The sequence below is a fragment of the Solea senegalensis genome, linkage group LG1 (assembly GCF_019176455.1).
Source record: "Solea senegalensis isolate Sse05_10M linkage group LG1, IFAPA_SoseM_1, whole genome shotgun sequence".
In the NCBI taxonomy this organism is placed as follows: domain Eukaryota; kingdom Metazoa; phylum Chordata; class Actinopteri; order Pleuronectiformes; family Soleidae; genus Solea; species Solea senegalensis.
This window is the reverse complement of record NC_058021.1, coordinates 27880375-27897913: the sequence shown is the minus strand read 5'-3', so window position 1 is coordinate 27897913 and position 17539 is coordinate 27880375. Positions and strand designations below refer to the sequence as shown.

Here is a 17539-nt window from a genome sequence, read left to right as displayed (position 1 = left end):
GGTACAGTTTGGAACGATAAAGTCCTCGGTCTGGCTTGCATTGCAACTGAGAAAATAGCAGTAAAAAAACAGTACCTTTACTTAGTCATTCGTGTCGTGGGTCTAGCTCCACCCCACTATTAATGGAAATGCAAAAAAATGGCATCTTTTATTTGGTTTTTATGACGCTCAACATTTACTATGACCTTTTTGCATCTTGCATACCCCATATTATAAAAAACAAAAACTAAGCATTTACAAAAACTAAAAACGACTCAAAACTAAAATTATTATAACCTTGGTGGGAACATGGCTTTATATGTTTCAGTGATCACGCAAACAACTGCAATTTGCAAGGAGAAATTAGATGTCACTTTTTGGTCACAGTGCACTTTGGGGAAAAAATCTGTTTGTATATGGTTCCCCTTTTTCTTTTCTTTTTTTTAAGATTCTGAAGTCATTGTTGATTTTAGACAAAAACAAAGCCAGCATTTCCAAACTGGAGTTCTTTTGTTTGTTTTATTTTTACATTTTTTAACAACTACTAAGTGGTGTTGACGAAGGACTCCAAGCTGTCTTTCGCATGAGGCCCCCAAATTCCCTTGAAACGCCCCTGATTATGACATGTGAAGCAACACACTCAAACGCAAAGCTCCAATGAATTAATGAACGAATGATTGAAAGAATGAGTAAATCTGACCACACTCTGTCTCCACACAGTCTGAACGCCTCCTTTATTTGTTAAGGACATAGGAAAGGATTTGTCACAGACGGGGACATCCTTGACCACAACCTGCTGCTGCTGCTGCTGTCAGAGTCACCGTTAGCCTGCGATGTTAAATCATAAAATATATGACGGAAATTATAGTGTTTTTGTTTCTCTTCAAACGCCTTAACTTGTTTCCGCTGCTTCTCCTTTAAATGTTATCTTGTTTAAAAAAAGCCTTGAAACAAAGCGCAGTCTTCTGGTAGCACACCAGCTGCAGTGGACACCGTTGGACACACTCGTGTCTGTGTGGCAGTCAAAGTGGCTGCTGTCATCACACACAACCGCTCCACGGGAAAATAAAGTCAGCACTTCACGAACTTCACCGCTTCAAGATATTTATCAATATCACGAGGAAGACACATCATAATTGCGCTCAGAACATCACAGATAATGAAGCTTATCTACACGCCGCTGTCTGGTACTCACCTCAAACTCTCTCCGAATGACTTGATGAACCGGTGTCAATAGGCCTTAAATAAAGACGTTTCCACATCCGGCATAGATATTTCAAAATAAAAATCTTCTTAAAACAACCACAGCATTGGTGAATGTGAGTGGAGGAGGTACAGAAATCCTTTAATTCAGGGGGTCTCAAACTCAAATGACCTAATTTATATGATGATATTTCACATCATTTCAAAATAAAAGTGTTTGTTTTGACATGGAATGATACATTTCTGACAATATAAACGTATTTTTGATGCAAAAGTAATGTATTAATAAAAACAATAAAGAAATAATCATAATTTTATATTAAGTGGCGGGCCAAATGAAATTGATGGGGGAAATCCAGTCAAGATTCAAGAGGTTGATTTTTTTTGTGCTTTTGTTTTGAATACAATATCAATCAAATTCCGGTTTCATTCCTGTGATTTTTTTCCGTCGCCTCCTCCAGAAACAAGTGGCTGCGCGTGCGTACATGATGATTCATTTTCTGACGAAGGCCACAATGAACGAGAATTTCCGCTGGGGTGATGATGATCGTCACCATCATCATCATCAAACCTCTGGGGCCAAGTCCACATTTTAGAAATATTCCTAAAACAAACAACAAAAAAGTAATGAATACATTCATTAATGTTTATTTATATTATTTACCCGTTACTAAGACTGGATTAAGTCACGTAAACTGTATTCATGAAAATAACAAACCACAAATTTAAACTTAAAGATACAATTTGTAAAATTCAGTAACATTTACAGGTGAAGATGCATGTCAAAACACTAAAGAAGTTTAGCTTGTCATTTATGGACAATTCACATATGAAAAATATACATATAATGTATATATGTATAATTATTATTTCAGTTTCTGCCAAATGAAAGTAATGTAATCTAAATTTTACACACTAGACCAGAGGTCTCAAACTGAGGCCCACCACTTAAATGAATTATCTCTGTATGTTTTTTGATTCATTTTGCATCAAAAATGTGCTTATATTGTCAACAATTAACAATCCATATCAAAATGAATACTTTTATTTTGAAATGATGTGAAATATCATCATAAATCTCATTTCAATGTATTTTTCTCAAAAATTTTACCTTTATTTTTCACTTGACTCGGCCTGTTAAACATCTTTGCAACATAGACAATACATGTGATGTCCAGACTGAAGGCACAAGACCTCCAGGCTTACGAATATCAGCTCTTTGTTTGTAGTATCCATACGCTCAGTTAGAGCAAATTGTATGTTTAAGTGTGTGGAAAATTGCTTATATGTCACATATTTGTAAAAAATAATATGGATAATCAAATTACCACATTGTCATGAGTTCATATTAGCACATAATTCACATTATTCATTCCACATTTGTACATTATCAACCAGTAGTAGTCTTCCACTTGCGCAGCTCTGTTTATAATAAAGGCTTTTCTGTGTAGTCACCTGGCTATTCCCCCCATTCACAATAAATTAGTCACTTAATATATGAACCATTGCATCAGCTGACACACAAGAGACACAGTGTTGTACTACTTGTTTGGCTAAAATGTGTCGAGACTTTCTTTTTCGGTAAATTGAGAATAACGCTGGCCTATTTAGACATTTTGAAGACGAATTTCCTTTTAAATGAGGATCTGATTTACACTTTTCACGGTGGCATGTTGTAATCTGATTATATTAATACATTTAGAATAGAACAAAAATATTTTTGTGAAAAGAAACATAATTTAACTTTTAGAGGATGAAGGTTATATTGTAATTTGATTAAATCATCTTGGCCAATAAAGTTTTGCATTTTGTAGCAGATGTAACGTCATTATTGAAGGTGACGTCAATATGTAGCGGGAGTGACATCTATTGGTGACTTACTGTAATTGCAGGTGGAAATAATTACTATGTTTCAATTCTGATAATACAGCACCTTCTTTCTTTCTTTCGATATAAAATTGTGCTCATTTATGTGAGGTGTTACGGTACCAGTGCTTGTGGTGCACAAAATGGATAAGGGTTTTTTCATTTTCAGTTTATCACAGTTCAGCAATATTTTCATTATTAATATACATAAATGGTTTGAAATATAACACAAAGACAGTGGGGAGGCAAAGAAGAAACAATAAAATCCATATATTTTAGTAGGAAATACCAGACAGACTTAGAAATTTGGCTGTGCAATCTGACTCCGGTTTTTCCATCTACACAAGGACGATGCTGAATAAACTGAACAATTCAACTACACTGCAATGAATATAGACAATATCATTATATGTATTTGCAACATAAAATGTGATACTTGGTGTCTCAAAAGCGATATAATATTGCTACACAAATTATCAAAATACTTATTTGTATTTTATTTACAATTTCCCCCTTCAATTAAAATATTATATATGTACATATATATATATTTTTTTTGTTTTAATTGATAATTGGCAACTCAAATTCAGCCCGCAAAATATCGCGATATTTCATGCTATCCACAGTTAAACTTTAATTCCTTTAATGTAGGCTCACTTGACTGCAGTCCCGTGTCCCGTTATCTTCCACTGACATCACGGGAGTATGACTCATTCTCTGAGTCAACAAAATCATTCTCCACACATTACTTGGTCGCGTCCGGTCACGGAGGCGATAAATGGTCATTGCTGGGGCTGGGGCTTCTGTAAGCTAACTGAGGAGCAGACTGGATTTGTCCGCCTTTGGTTGGCTGCTTTGATGTGAATATTCTGTCAATCTAAAAGTGAGAGGTCAGCGCAGCTACTAGCATACGATATTCGCAGGCGACACTGCTGCAGGACAACCCAGGAAGTCAACAACGTTGCTCATTGGCACCAGTTTCTTTTCGGCAATATAGCTGAAACGTCGGTATGAGTGCCGGCACCTCCTCGGTAAGATGACCGTTTCCTCCCCACCTTTGACATGACACTACTCTACTAATATATTAGCTTTAGCCTCGCTGCCGAGCTCTTCCAAGCTAACTATTAGCCGCCATGCTAACGCCACTCGTTAACAGCCTGGTTATAGCACAATCATAACAACACAGCGAGCGTTAGCTGCACGCTAGCCCCTGCTTCTCTGTAATGTGTATTCGCTGACTTCACTGTATCCATTTTAATGTTTTTATTCTGACGAGCTAACATATGCAGTGACAACTTATAAATTAAAATGTTTAAATGGCTTAACTGCTGCAGCTTTAGTCTCAGTCATATCCTGATGCCTGCGAGACAAACAAAGAGAAAATAAATATGTCAGTATGTTGTTTACGCATAAACACAGTTAATGGTATTGATTAGGGGTGGGACTCACAGGGTAACTCATGATATGCTACGCGGACACGATATCAATAATATCACGATAAAAAAATCAAAACGATGACATATTGTATTTAGCGCTTTTGAGACACAAAATATCGAAATTGTTTTTAGCATCCATGCATCTTCTATTTGTGGACAAGATCGGGATTAAAAGTGATCGAATGGTTTTCTTAATGTCACATGACTGTCACATGTGCTGGGGGGTAGCAAAGTTGCAGCAAATAACTTTGCAGTGGAAGGTTTAATCTAACCAAAACTTGCAATAGCTGTTGCTGAAGAATTTTACAGTTTTGTTTTCTACAATTTAGTATGTAACCTTGATTATCGTATCCAACTCAAAATGAGCGAAATAAGGTAACAAGATGTGGTAGATGAATTGTTTTGAATAGCATGACTTTTATTAAAAGGTGTTACTGTGGCAAAGTCGGATATTTGCACAAAACACAAAACTGTCATAACATCATTCGTCATTTATCTGTTCCACAGGGGAAATTCCTTCTCTGCATTCAGGCCATCCTGAAACCTTCATAGAATTAAGAGCAGCAGGCTGTCACTGAGCAGTGCCTGGGGAACAATGGGGGATTGGGTACTTTGCTCAGCCCTTTTGGCCATTTTTAATCAAACATCTGTGTTTTGACTTTGTTTTACAGACCATTGGGGAGTTATTCCTCATCCTCAGTGAGATGGGTTTCACAGAGGAACAGATCCAGGCCGCTGTGCAGGCGGGGCATTTCTCAGTGCCAGATGCAGCTGAGTGGTGAGTTAAGTTGCCATTCAGTGTTGTCTTTCTCATTTTCAAAGAAAACATCCTCACTAAATGCTGTGGTCCTTTCTTGTGTATTACTAGGCTCTTACAGGGTCAGTATCCACGGCACAAGCTGGTCAAGCAGTCACCGCAGCCTGCTGAGACAGCGTTTTCTGCTTTCAACCCACCTAAAGAGGCAACAGACACTTCCCAACAACAAGCATCTCCCACTGGCAGTCAAGGTTTAGCACTATTACGTTTTGGCTCAACAGTCGTATCCTAGACTAGGTTGTCTGTAAACTAACTATTCGATTGTCCCTGACTTTAACAGCGAGCCCTTCATTGGTGCTGAGACCATCAAAATCAGGCAACCTGTCCCCAGAGCCACTGCCCATTGAGTCTCGCATCAAACAGGATAAAAGTGACTTTGAAGAGCAAGAAAGACAACGTGTTGCTCAGGAAGCCAGAGCAGAGAGAAGACAAAAGAAACAGGTCAGTGGTGGAGAAGGAAGCTGGCAAAAGAGAAAATATATCAGCAAACACATGATGAATTTTTTTTTTTTTCGTGCCAGGAGCGTGAGTTGGTGTTGAAGCGGATAGCTGAGGATCGGAAGAGCTTACAGCAGAAGACCCAGACAGGCGCTGTCACAGAGACTTCACCTCCTAGTAGTCAAGGGCAGAGGCTCGGGGGACAGATTCAGACAAATGTCGATAACAACTGTGTCCTCATGGTAGATCCTTGAAGAACTTTATTTGCTTATTGGTTAATGGTTCATTTGCACATTTATAAATAAAACATTTTAATCTCACCCCGCCTTTCACCCTATATCAGCTGGGATTGGCACCAGTGCTCCCGGCAACCCTCATGTGGAGGATAAAGCAGTAGAAGATGAATGAATAAATGATAAAACACAATATCAATCAAGTAAAATATCCAAAACATAAAGACAAGTCTCATTTACCTAAATAATATCATGTACAAGCATGATATTGTTCTGTACTGTACATGTGCATCGTTAAATTAATTTATCAAATCTTGTGTGAGAAGTATAAACAGAGGAATGACAGAGTTGTCATTTTTGTGTTCTGCTGCAGATTCGGCTGCCATCCGGCGAGTCAATCCGTGAACGCTTCCCGGCCGATGCCCCCCTCCGCAGCGTCGTGGAGCACATCTCCGGACGTCACCCTTCCCTCCTGTCCTTCTCTCTCCTCCAGGGTTTCCCTCGGAAACGTTTTGGGGAGGCAGAACTCGCGTGCTCACTGCGCTCCCTTGGCCTAACGCCCAATGCTGCCCTGTGCATTCAGACCACTCCTCCAGAAACACCTCAGGATCCACCAAATCTTGCAGATCCACCGTTACCGGCACAGAATGAGCCTCCTCCCTGTGCTGTGCCTCCTCAGCCTCAAATTCCCGTCCCGGAGGATTCGGGTCTTCCACCACCACTACCCAACCAAGTGTGGGAAGAAGCAGTGAATTACGCAGGGATTCCTGGAGCTGGTCCTTCACTGTCTGGGCCTTCACACTTCTGGGGTAGGTATGATATTATTATGTCAAAAAGAACATTGTGGGTATTTTTTTATCATTTTAGACGTATGACTTAATTAAAGTTATGATTCTAATGATATGACCCTTTTTCTTGACTCTCAAATGATCACTTTCACCTTTTTTCTCCCATCTTTCGGAGTGAAAGCAAATTTAAAAGAATTCCCCGTTGTAATTTGGACCCAAAAAAACTCCCAAAAACAAAACATTGCCCAGTTCTTCCAAAACTGGCCCAAAATCTGAAGATAAATTAAAATGAGCTGTAGACCGTGTTTTCACTTTCACCATCAGAAGTGCACCTGACCCTTTGTCACGACATGGTATTTTTGGTGCTTAACAGGGCGAGGCCAGAGGTTGGTTCCTGATAATGAAGAGGAAGCTGCTGCCATAGAGGTTGATGAAGACGAAGAACGAGAGGAAGAACCACCTTATGTGCTTAATGGTACTGTTCCCTTTGACTGGGCTTGTTACACACACACACACACACTCACTCGACCCACAATTCTGTTGTCTTTCCCTTCCTTTCTCCTCCCCTCTTTTCCACACCTCCACTTCTTTATCCACAACTATTAACTAATAGTACACTAATTTGTGAGCTGTACATTGTATAAGTTTCACAGTGTTCAGAACATAAGACCCTGTCCCAGTAACATGTTTCATGCGTAACAAAGATTAGGATTAGGACGTACATAGGTGAATGCCTCTTTCTGTCAAACATGCAGCTCAAAACTCCTGAGCCTCGCCAATCAGAGCCGAGTTCCTTAAGTGATTAAAGCTGGACAGCCAATCATATAGATTATGTGGTTGTGTTATAGTACTTTCTTTCCACTTTGACTGACTTGTTTAGTGTGTTAGATGAGTTTAGAGTTTATGCTTGTGGTCTAATGTTGCCACTGTCAATTTGTACAGAAATGCCAAGGCTGCCGTTCTTTCCGGAGAACAGGATTCGAGGAGGATTTGAGCTAAGGCATCACTGGCCAGAGCAAGGCAATCGACTCAGGTGGGTGTCTAGAAGGTGTACTCCAGTCTTATTTACATCAAACTGTAATATGTGTGTGTGTGTGAATGTGCATGTTTCAGGGAGGCTGCAGCAGATGACCAAGCAGTTCCCGAGGATGCAGGAGGTCAGATTGCACCTGGAGCTGCAGGTTTGGCAGCAGTTGAACGTCTTCAAAGAGCTGCGCAGCAAGACGACCCCAGTGCCTCACAGGGGCAGCCGTCGCCTCCTAAAAGGCCCTACAGGACACTCAGCGTACCATCTTTATGTGCCTTGGCTACCCGTGCGACCGTGCACCTCATGACCAGTGAGAGACCACAGAGAATCCAACAGTACCATTCTGTGATTTTCAGTCAACTGTGTCTCATTGTTTACTCATTGTGGTCCCCACTCTCTCAGCTCCCAGCATGCAGTACAGCAGTAGTCTGGCATGTCTGACCCCTGAGCTAGCAGAGCTTCTGCTCAACCACATGTCCCGCGAAAGGCTTCTTCGTCCACGCACCCTGGAGCTCTTCTTCGGCTGCCCATTGCAGAAATTTGTTCTTAACTGCTACCCGTACTCCACCAACGAGCTCCTGCGGCAGTTGAGGGCCTTTACAGTACTCAAGCACCTGAGTCTTGTCAACTCGCCTCTCATCACAGGTACAGGTTTTCATCCTAGAAAGTAGTTTCTACATGAGGCTGTTGCAACAAGTGTTTTCTTTAACTCCTGAACTCCTTCTATTTAGACTCTGGTCTGTCAATCTTGTCCAGCCTGGTCAAACTCCAGTACCTGAACCTCTCTTCCTGCAGCAAACTGACCGACTCCTGTCTGCAGCACATCACAGGTCAGTGCTTTGACCGAGGCTCAGACACTTGTAATATGTGGAAAACACATTATCTAACACTGCTTCAATAGTAGATAGAGTTCCGTGCAAGAATGCAAGTCCCCCTAGCCTAAGCTGCTCTGAGTCAAAGACTTGGTGTTTCATTGCTTTTTTTCCCTTTGTGATCTTCTTGCACATCATAGTTGTTTTTCCATTTCCTGTGGCTCTTTAAAGGTTTGAAGAGTTTGTGTCTCCTGTTTCTGGACCAGACCAAAGTGAGCGATGCTGGGATGGTGATGTACCTCCAGTCGGCTCCGTCCTGCCTCATTCAGCTCAGCCTGAATGAGACGGCAGTGACTGAAGCTACGCTGGCAGTCCTTCCTGCCTGTGTGCCACACCTGCGACACCTCAGCATCAAGCTGACGGAGGTACTTCAGCCCCGCTGGGCACAGACCATGCCATCGTTTTCAATGCAGACTTTCAGCAGTTAGTCCTTACTGCCTTTTGATGTACTGTTTCTTTTCAACCTCTTGTTTTGATGTGTCTTGTTTCCTCAGATTAAGGATATCTCAGCTCTGGCAGAGCTGCCCTGCCTGCAGACACTCAACCTGGATGGAACTGGCGTGACAGAGGAGTCACTGATGCACATCGCCACCCTCCCTGCCCTGTCCTCCCTCAGTTTGGGGGGAATTCGCTTTCACGATGGCAACAATGCCCTGCAGATCATCTCAGGTGAGTAACTGGGAATGAACGATCAGGAATGAGCAGACAAAGTGTTCGTCAAATCAAACTTATAGAAAGCCTTCTACCTTCCTTCCAGGTCTAAAGTTGACCCACCTCATCCTCCCTGGACGCTTCTTTGTGAGCGATATTGGGCTGTCTCACCTCTCCAATCTGTCCCTGCTCTTAGAGCTGGACCTGAAGGATTACAACCAAGTCACAGATGAAGGAGTTAAACACCTCTCCTCCTTGACTAAGTCAGTACCATACCATTCTACCTTACACATTACAACCAAACAGGTGTCTGAGTACCATCACAACAGCCACGTTGACACAGACACTGTGTTTTATGTATGCAGGCTGAGGAAGCTGTCACTCAGTAACACTCAGGTGACAGATGCCGGACTTCCGTCTCTGCATGGGCTGCACAAACTGCAGGATCTGTGTTTGGACCAGACGGCCGTCACCAGCCGAGGAGTGGCCGAACTTATCGTCTGTCTGCCGCATCTTGAGGTGAGACACTGGTCATTCTGATTTTAGGATTTTGAATTTACCAACAACAACATCGAATGCAACAAACATTGCCGCCCATACCAGTTGACCAACAAATGTGTGGAACTGTCAGTCAGCTGAGGAAGTTCCCACAGATACAGATGTTTTAAAGTTGGTTCATGCATGATGTTTATGTGGGAGTCGTCGTTCTTAATTTACAAATTTAACTTCCGCTTATACATACAGTATATATAGAATACATACTCTGTGTTTAATACTTGTTTTGAAATCGAGAAGCCTCTGATACGTCCAATGACGCTAAGTGCAAAGTGTGCCTGTTGATCCCTCACACTACAGGATAATCTGTTAAAATCAACCCATCGCTGTTGGAAGGGCCAGCTGGGGATCGAAATCTGTCCAATTATCCTCTAGTGTGGGGCAGGCATAAGAAAATGAAGACATTTTTCTTTGTATGGTTGTGTGGTGATGTTTAATGTTTGTTTTTTCAGGTGTTAGGGTTAGCCAACACTCGGGTGGGAGACTCTGTAGTGAAGAGAGGTTTGATCCGCTGTAATCAGCTGGTTAAGATTAACCTCAAACGGACACGGATCACAGACCGCGGTAAGGTGACACACGCTGAACCAAATATTTCATCGTGAGCTTATTTGTAAAACATTGTAATTAATGGTATTTTTTGTTTTTAGGTCTTAAGTTTCTTAAACACATGCACCTGGCTCGGGTGAATCTGGACTTCACCGGTGTCAGCCTGATTGGAATCGCGAACCTCCTCTCTTTCTCCAACATCAGCAACATACAGGCCTGCCACACTCGCACCATCCCACCTGATGAGGTGTCAGATGAGGAATGGGAAGCCCAGTGAGCATCACTACCTTCGACTGGTCCTCGCATATTATCCCCGAGAGCGCCGTCGCCGACTGTTGTGGTCCTCTTTTAACCCCCGCTGCCTCTAGCCTCACCTGGAAACAGCGTAATGAAAGCACTCCAACTTGCAGCGTTTCAACTGCAGCTAGTGCCACTAATGGGTCAGACATGCATGCCAAGTTGAAACCTTTAACAAGAGGCTTGTGTTTAACAGTTAGGCCACATGTTTACATACTGTATATAGAAGCAGTATTTACTTGCAGCTTTTCTGGAGAAGGCCACCTGACAAACTTCGGAGCTTTAAGTGCAGACCTGTATGTTGGAGACGGCAGTTTCTCTTGGCTGGTGCAAAAAATTTACTTTTTTTTGGTAATGCAACATAACGGCATGGATTTTCAGACTTAAAATAGGCTGATAACATTAAATGATTAATCAGTGAACTAATTAATTCAACCTAAGGTGGTTGATAATTTGGTAGACATTAAGGCATATGATTTCATTTCAGTCATTATTTGATCACTAGTATTAGAACTGGACATCTCAGTTCATGATAGATTAGTTGATCTATGAGTTGATCTATTAGTACATGCAAGACCTTCTGGTACAAGCTAGAGCATGACCAGTTTTGAAACCATCATGTTCAACACTTGTTATTTAGCATTTGTAAAATTCAGTTTATCATGGATTTGATCGCCACTGTTTTAAGTTTAAATTAAAAATATTTATGGTTTTGTTTGCCATTAAATGTCCAACATCATGTTTCCATTCCAGTTTTAGTCCCTCTAAAAAGGTCCAGACAACATTTTGAAATCACACCTGTATGTATTTCACCTGGCTTGCTGTAGTTTAATTGCATCCTGGAGATGCATTGGCCTCATGTTTGTTCAAGAATCCTTCAGATTCTTTTGTTTGCCAAGAAATACCAATATTCATTTTGTGAGTAAAGCTATTTAGTTACGTGGAGAAATGGCGAGAGAATTACTTAGTCATAAAACTGTATCGATAGGATCTATGCAGCCATGCAGCTTACATCAGAATCCAAAGCGATTTCGTTTCACATGTAGTTTTGTCCTCTTGTTTACAGAGATGTAAAATAGTTTATTTTCCCTTAAAGCCTTTTGATTTGTGGATACGACCACTGTATTCATCAGGGTTGAAGAATAAAGGTTTTCTCAATCTAAATACCATTTGTAATGTTCTGTTTATTCAGACAAATCCTTTATTGCATTACATTGTTAAATAAGGCCGAAATGTTTTACATGGAACAAAAGTCAACTTTTAAATATCATAAAATATGACCTAAAAGCTGCTGCATACATGGCGGGGGGAAAAAACAGAACATTTGGAAAAATAAAACTTCTCTATGAACACAGCACGATGGAATGCATTCCAAAATGCACCAAGATGGTTCAGGTGAAATCAGCCAATCAAGAGTGCAGCCTGAGGTGAAGGGAGTGGGGTTGGGTTTAGCAAGATGCAGCACTGTGAAACCGAAAACTGAAAATAACCAGTACAATATGTTGAAGAGACGTGTTCAATAAGATGCATAAGAGATTGTTTCAGTTCTGGTTGGGATGTTTCCTGCAGTGCAAACCTGTCTCAGCCTTCTGTGAGCTTGTAGATCAAATGCATGACGCAGGACAAAAGGAGTGGGCTCAGTGTGCGGCCGTTTCAGATGTCATGTGCCTGATTTTCAATCCTTGATTTCAAGTGCTCCTTGTAGGCCAGGATGTCCCGTTTCCACTTTGTGATGGTTTGGTTCTCACACACCCAGATCTCATTAGCCACCTGGCATTGAGAAGATGGGAGATTATAATAGTGCAGGTCATAATGAAGTTTTACTTATTTGTTGAACAAACATACACAGATCCATCTAATCGTAATCCGTACCTGTTGAATTAGCCTGAAGTCGTGGCTGACTAGCATCATGCCGCCATCAAACTCATTGACTGCGTCTGCCAATGCATCAATAGTCTCGATATCCAAGTGATTGGTGGGCTCATCAAGGAACAACATGTGAGGGTTTTGCCAGGCTAGCCAGGCAAAACACACCCGACACTTCTGACCATCTGACAGGTTCCTGATGGGACTGACCTAGAAGATGGTTTCAGGTGTTAATCCCCAAGGATTCTTCTTTGTTCTTTAACCATTAAGTACATTTGAGAAAAAGTCATTCCCACCTGCTGTTTTCCTGTCAGGCCATAGCGACCAATGATCTTCCTCATCTCTTCCTTTTCTTTGATATCAGGGTAACACTTCATCATGTACTCCAGAGGAGACAGGTCCAGCTCCAGCTGTTCTGTTAGGTGCTGGAATATACACATTGGGAGATGTTAAAATGTACTGTTTCTTAGGAAATGCTTTGATTTTATCCCAGATTTAGATGTTAGTGCAACCTATGATTTACCTGATGATATCTGCCAATCTTGACGTGAGAATGTTTGCGGATCATGCCGTCAGTGGGTAGGAGCTAAAACAAGAAAATACAAGACATTAGCAACTCTAAAGAGAGACAAAGGGAAAAAAAACATTGTTGTCAGATCCTGGAAAAATGAACTTAAACCAACCTCTCCCATCAGCAGCTTCAGTAATGTCGACTTTCCTGCTCCGTTGGGCCCCACCAGAGCTACTCGTGTATCCAAGTCAATCCCAAACTCAAGGTTTTTATATATGTGTGGCTACAGGGAACATTTAACAGGTGGTTGAGACAGAGAATATCAACCCATACATACAGTGAACACGCTACAATACCAAGTATACTCACTGTGTTGTCACTGTACTTGAAGCTCACATTCTGAACCATGATAACAGGAGGAGGAATCTTCCCACAGGGAGGAAAACAAAATGACAGGGTCTGTGGGTGATTGAGAGAAGCGTTAATATCAAATGTTTGTGTCACTGGGTCAAAACCTGCTGAGCTTTTAAACCAGTACTACCAGCCTACGAATCTGAAACCAATACAATACCTTGTCATTCACGACTTTTTCAGTCAAGCCTGATGCCACCATCTTCTGCAGTGTCTTCTCTTTGCTCTGTGCCTGTCGTGCCAGTTTTGCAGAGCCGTGACCAAACCTGGCTATGTAATTCTGGAGGAGAGTGGTGTAAATGGAACATTAAGTGTGGGACTCTCTGAATCATATGACTGCGTAGAATAAAATCATTGACATGTAAGGTTTTTCCCTGCCAACTGATTAGGTTTGCTGTAGCCTTAACTCTTGTCAGGTTGATATATTTTATATATTTTGTTTAAAATGCACGTAATCCAGTAAAGCCCTAAAATACAACATTCTATGAGCGTGGAATTTTCCTGTACCTTCATGTGTGCTATCTGGTCCTGTTCCCAGTTGAAGCGCTTCATCTGATTCTCTTCCAGCTCCTCCCTGGTCTTCACATACTGGTCATAGTTACCCTTAAAACAAAAATAAATTTGCATGGTCATCCAACCGGCCTTCCCACAGACATTAATAGTAACAGCCTATCCACAGTTTCCTTATTTAGCATAATGAGATCAAAGAGGGTACAGTTTAAGAGACACCAGACTTCCAAGGCTTCCAGGCTGTTAAAGCCTTCTGGCAATGAGTCATTTTGTTTTAAGACACCACGAGAGGCCTTGGGTCAAGTAGTCTTACCGTGTAATACTTCAGTTTTCGCTGATGTAGGTGAATGATGTTGGTGCACACGCCATTCAGGAAGTCTTGAGAGTGTGAGATGAGCACAAGGATTCGTTTGAACCTGAATAGAACCACAAAGGTTTAATTCATAACCAATTTCATAAACACGGTAATCACATAGGTAACTAATTTGACTAATGAAGACATAAAAATAATGTGGGACTCACGACTTGAGCTCTTCTTCCAACCACACACAAGCATCCAGGTCCAAGTGGTTTGTGGGCTCATCCAGCAACAACATGAAGGGTTTGATGAACAAAGCTCTGCAAAAACAATGTAGACACTCATGTAAAATTAAATAAAATGTTTATAAATTTTATTTATACACTAAATAAAACAAGTATGTTCAAATAATTTAAGAATCATCTGCTATGAACAAATTGAACGGCACAAAGCAGCTTACGTATATTAGTGAATGATGTCAATATAAACTTTGTTTTCACCTAGCTAGAGCAACTCGCATCCTCCATCCTCCACTGAAGTCCTTTAGTTTTTTATGCTGCATAGCAGCAGTGAAACCCAGACCGTGGAGGATCCGCGAGGCTCGCACCTCTGCCTTGTCTGCGTCCAGCTCTTCGAGACGCTCATACAGTTCCATCAGCTTCTCGCATTCAGCTACAAATGGAAAGACATACATTTACCATTGATTTCAACGGCATAAGTACCTGCAAGACAGCTCATTCTTGTGCCCTCTGCAGTTTATTATTGCATATTGAAAATCACAAGTAACTCACAGTCCTCATGGGCAAGTCTCTCCGCTTCCTTCTCCAGCATGATCCTCTGCTCGTCAACCTCCATGACACACTGCAGAGCCGTCTTTTCACTGGGGGCCATCTCTCGGGTCAAGTGGTAAATATCTATGTGCTCTGGAATGGGAATCTCTCGATGCCCAATGGCTGCGAGTAGCATGGATTTTCCTGAAACAGAATAATAACTTTAATGGCTTTTTCTTTTAGGCCTCCTACAACTCTAGCAGTTCAACATGTCTTGAAGAGGTCCGTGATTGTCAGAAAACACCGTGTCCGTCTATAAATAGAGACACCACTGCAAATGTACCACGTTTGATGAACCAAATACCTGTGCCGTTAAGTCCGATGAGGCCATAGCGTCTGCCTGAGTTGAGCTCCAGGCTGGTGTCCGCGAGCAGCTCCTGCCCATGGAAGGTGAGCGACAGGCTGCTAATGTGAACATCAGTGCTGTTGGGGTGGGAAGCAAGAACACCTGTCACAGCCCGTGCCTCGGTCTTCCGGAGCTCAAACTCATCCAGCTCCTGGGTCAAACTGGCAATGTCTGTCAAACAAAATAGAGACAAACTTTTCACTTATGGACAAAAGGTTAGACAAAGGTTCAACTGTTTTCACCGCAACCAAACCTTTAACAGTAACTAAAGTAAAAAAAAAAAGAAAATAAAAAAAAAAAATCAGTGCACCCCTCACCATTGCTTTCTGCTCCATTTTGCTGGGTCTCTGGTTGGTCACCATCTCCATTTAGTTCATCAGATTTCTTGGTACGTTGGCGAGCTTTAGCAGCCTCCTTCTTCTTTGCTGCCTTCTTCTTGGCCAAGTCGGATGGCATGGTTGTGCAGAGCTAACAAAGAGGACACATATTACTCTGAACATCAGATATCAGAATGCACCTTGATTCCAAGGCAGATGTCCGTAAAAGGACAGACCTATATCTGATAAACCACTGGCAACCAACACATTTTGGTCTCAATTCCCTGGATCTCAACAAGCAGTCCAGGGAATTAAGACCAGTCAGTGAGTGTAATGCACATAAAATACAAATAAAAGGAGTAAGTACAAACTAAAACTAAGCACTTTCGTTTAAAATACACATTTTAAACCGCAGCATTTTATTTGAACCCCGTATTTACTGTATTAAAGTCCTAAATTAACATTAACATAAATGACTTCTTGATTGCCTACAAAAGCTGATAAAGATTTAAATAGGCTGTATTTTACACTTACACCCCGCTGTTATGGTCTTTAAATATGTGACATTTTCTCTGTATGTTTTTATACAACAGCAAGATTATAGCTATATAACCAGTTACAGGTTGGCAGCATAACACTGGATAAAAATGACTCATCGCTGACAGAAACTGGTGGGAATACCCAAGTACCGGTGAAGCATCGTCATTAATGTATTGCGTAAAGAATCATCCGATTCATCTCATGTCTGGTTTCTAATAATACGAACACCGCTCGGTCGATCTTTATTTAAGGCCTGATACAGTTAACGGAACAGTGTGACGGACTGTAAAACGTAGAGGAAATGCTAACCCCTTTCAGTCCCACCTGCTCACACGTTGTCCTCCTCGCGTAATAAAGCCCGGCTGTTCGCGGCTAAAGGAAGCTAATGCCGCTAACAATGGCAGTACATTTTTATCCCACGTCAGAATGTCAAGTTGACGACATGACTAGGTCAGGACAGTCGACGCATTGTGCCATAACGGTGTCACACAAGAGAGGCAAATAATATCTATTATGTATATATATATATATATTTTTTAAAACTGTTCGCTAATTGCGTTAGCCTCCTAGCTAAGCTAATAGCGGCAATGAGCAACCATTGACAGGCCTGTGCCGCTAAAGCTCACTTGACGCAAGGCCCAACTAGCTATGGCAAGCACTGAAGGCGGCTAATTCGGCGAATAACGAACGTTTTTTAAGCCGGTGTTTTGTTCTTATGAACTGTGTGTGTGTCCCCTATTTGAGTGTGAATTGTCAGACCGCGTTAATATCGCTCTTACCTTGAAAATCAGTACCGGTCTCCGGAGCACACCGACGTCTCGTGTCCAATTTTTTGCCGGGTGGATGAAGGCGCACGCCGGATCGCCAGACTAACCATATATGGACAACAAGGGCGGAGAAAAGATATAGCCCCGCCCCTCAATATGGGCAATAAAATGTATACGTAGTCCTCACACTAGAGCAAGATTTCATTCACATAATTGTTTTTTTTTTGTTTTTTAATGAACATGTAATGTTATTATAATATATACATATATGCTGAAATTAACTCCCTGGTTTTTCATTAATTAATCTACATGAATTGGTAATGAATGCAGTGGGGGCCTGAGCACAGATTTAAGGTCCAGTATTTAACACTTCAGAGTGTTAATTTGCAGAAATTTAATATACTAGCCATAAGTAATTTGTATAGTGAGTGTACA

The 17539-nt window shown here is 41.5% G+C and overlaps 3 protein-coding genes across 3 annotated transcripts in view; 1 reads left to right on the top strand and 2 right to left on the bottom strand.

The window, feature by feature from the left end:
• Positions 1-1191, bottom strand: part of slc4a2b (solute carrier family 4 member 2b) — a 41318-nt gene extending 40127 nt beyond the window's left edge. Inside the window, exon 1 of the mRNA XM_044028807.1 lies at positions 1175-1191. The gene's annotated coding sequence lies outside the window, so the exon portion shown is untranslated. The remainder of the gene's footprint in view (positions 1-1174) is intronic.
• A 2551-nt stretch (positions 1192-3742) lies between these two features.
• si:ch73-173p19.1 lies at positions 3743-11872 on the top strand. The gene is made up of 17 exons (XM_044029932.1): positions 3743-4079; positions 5156-5262; positions 5353-5492; positions 5582-5742; positions 5823-5981; positions 6346-6781; positions 7134-7235; positions 7703-7793; positions 7874-8097; positions 8190-8432; positions 8519-8617; positions 8831-9024; positions 9154-9328; positions 9417-9573; positions 9676-9829; positions 10318-10429; positions 10513-11872. The coding sequence occupies exons 1-17, from the start codon at positions 4059-4061 to the stop codon at positions 10686-10688; spliced, it is 2751 nt and encodes a 916-aa protein (XP_043885867.1). The 5' UTR covers positions 3743-4058; the 3' UTR covers positions 10689-11872.
• abcf2b (ATP-binding cassette, sub-family F (GCN20), member 2b) lies at positions 11873-17200 on the bottom strand. Its single transcript, XM_044029943.1, has 15 exons — positions 17117-17200; positions 15798-15948; positions 15439-15651; positions 15096-15278; positions 14805-14976; positions 14529-14624; positions 14320-14422; positions 14004-14099; positions 13657-13776; positions 13455-13544; positions 13258-13368; positions 13098-13160; positions 12871-12999; positions 12581-12784; positions 11873-12478 (listed from the first exon to the last, which is right to left on the bottom strand). Exons 2-15 carry the CDS (start codon positions 15934-15936, stop codon positions 12362-12364), a joined length of 1836 nt encoding a protein of 611 aa, XP_043885878.1. The 5' UTR covers positions 15937-15948; positions 17117-17200; the 3' UTR covers positions 11873-12361.
• Between the last annotated feature and the right edge of the window lie 339 nt (positions 17201-17539).

Bases quoted from the DNA above. Each gene is read 5' to 3' on its own strand.
- si:ch73-173p19.1 (XM_044029932.1), top strand. From the start codon at position 4,059: ATGAGTGCCGGCACCTCCTCG. The intron at 8,618-8,830 runs GTCAGTGCTTTG...GGCTCTTTAAAG, and splicing joins CTGTCTGCAGCACATCACAG to GTTTGAAGAGTTTGTGTCTC. The intron at 9,574-9,675 runs GTCAGTACCATA...TTATGTATGCAG, and splicing joins CACCTCTCCTCCTTGACTAA to GCTGAGGAAGCTGTCACTCA.
- abcf2b (XM_044029943.1), bottom strand. From the start codon at position 15,936: ATGCCATCCGACTTGGCCAAGAAGAAGGCAGCAAAGAAGAAGGAGGCT. The intron at 15,652-15,797 runs GTGAGGGGTGCA...TTTGTTTGACAG, and splicing joins AAATGGAGCAGAAAGCAATG to ACATTGCCAGTTTGACCCAG. The intron at 14,100-14,319 runs GTAAGACTACTT...TTTTGTTTTAAG, and splicing joins GAAAACTGAAGTATTACACG to GGTAACTATGACCAGTATGT.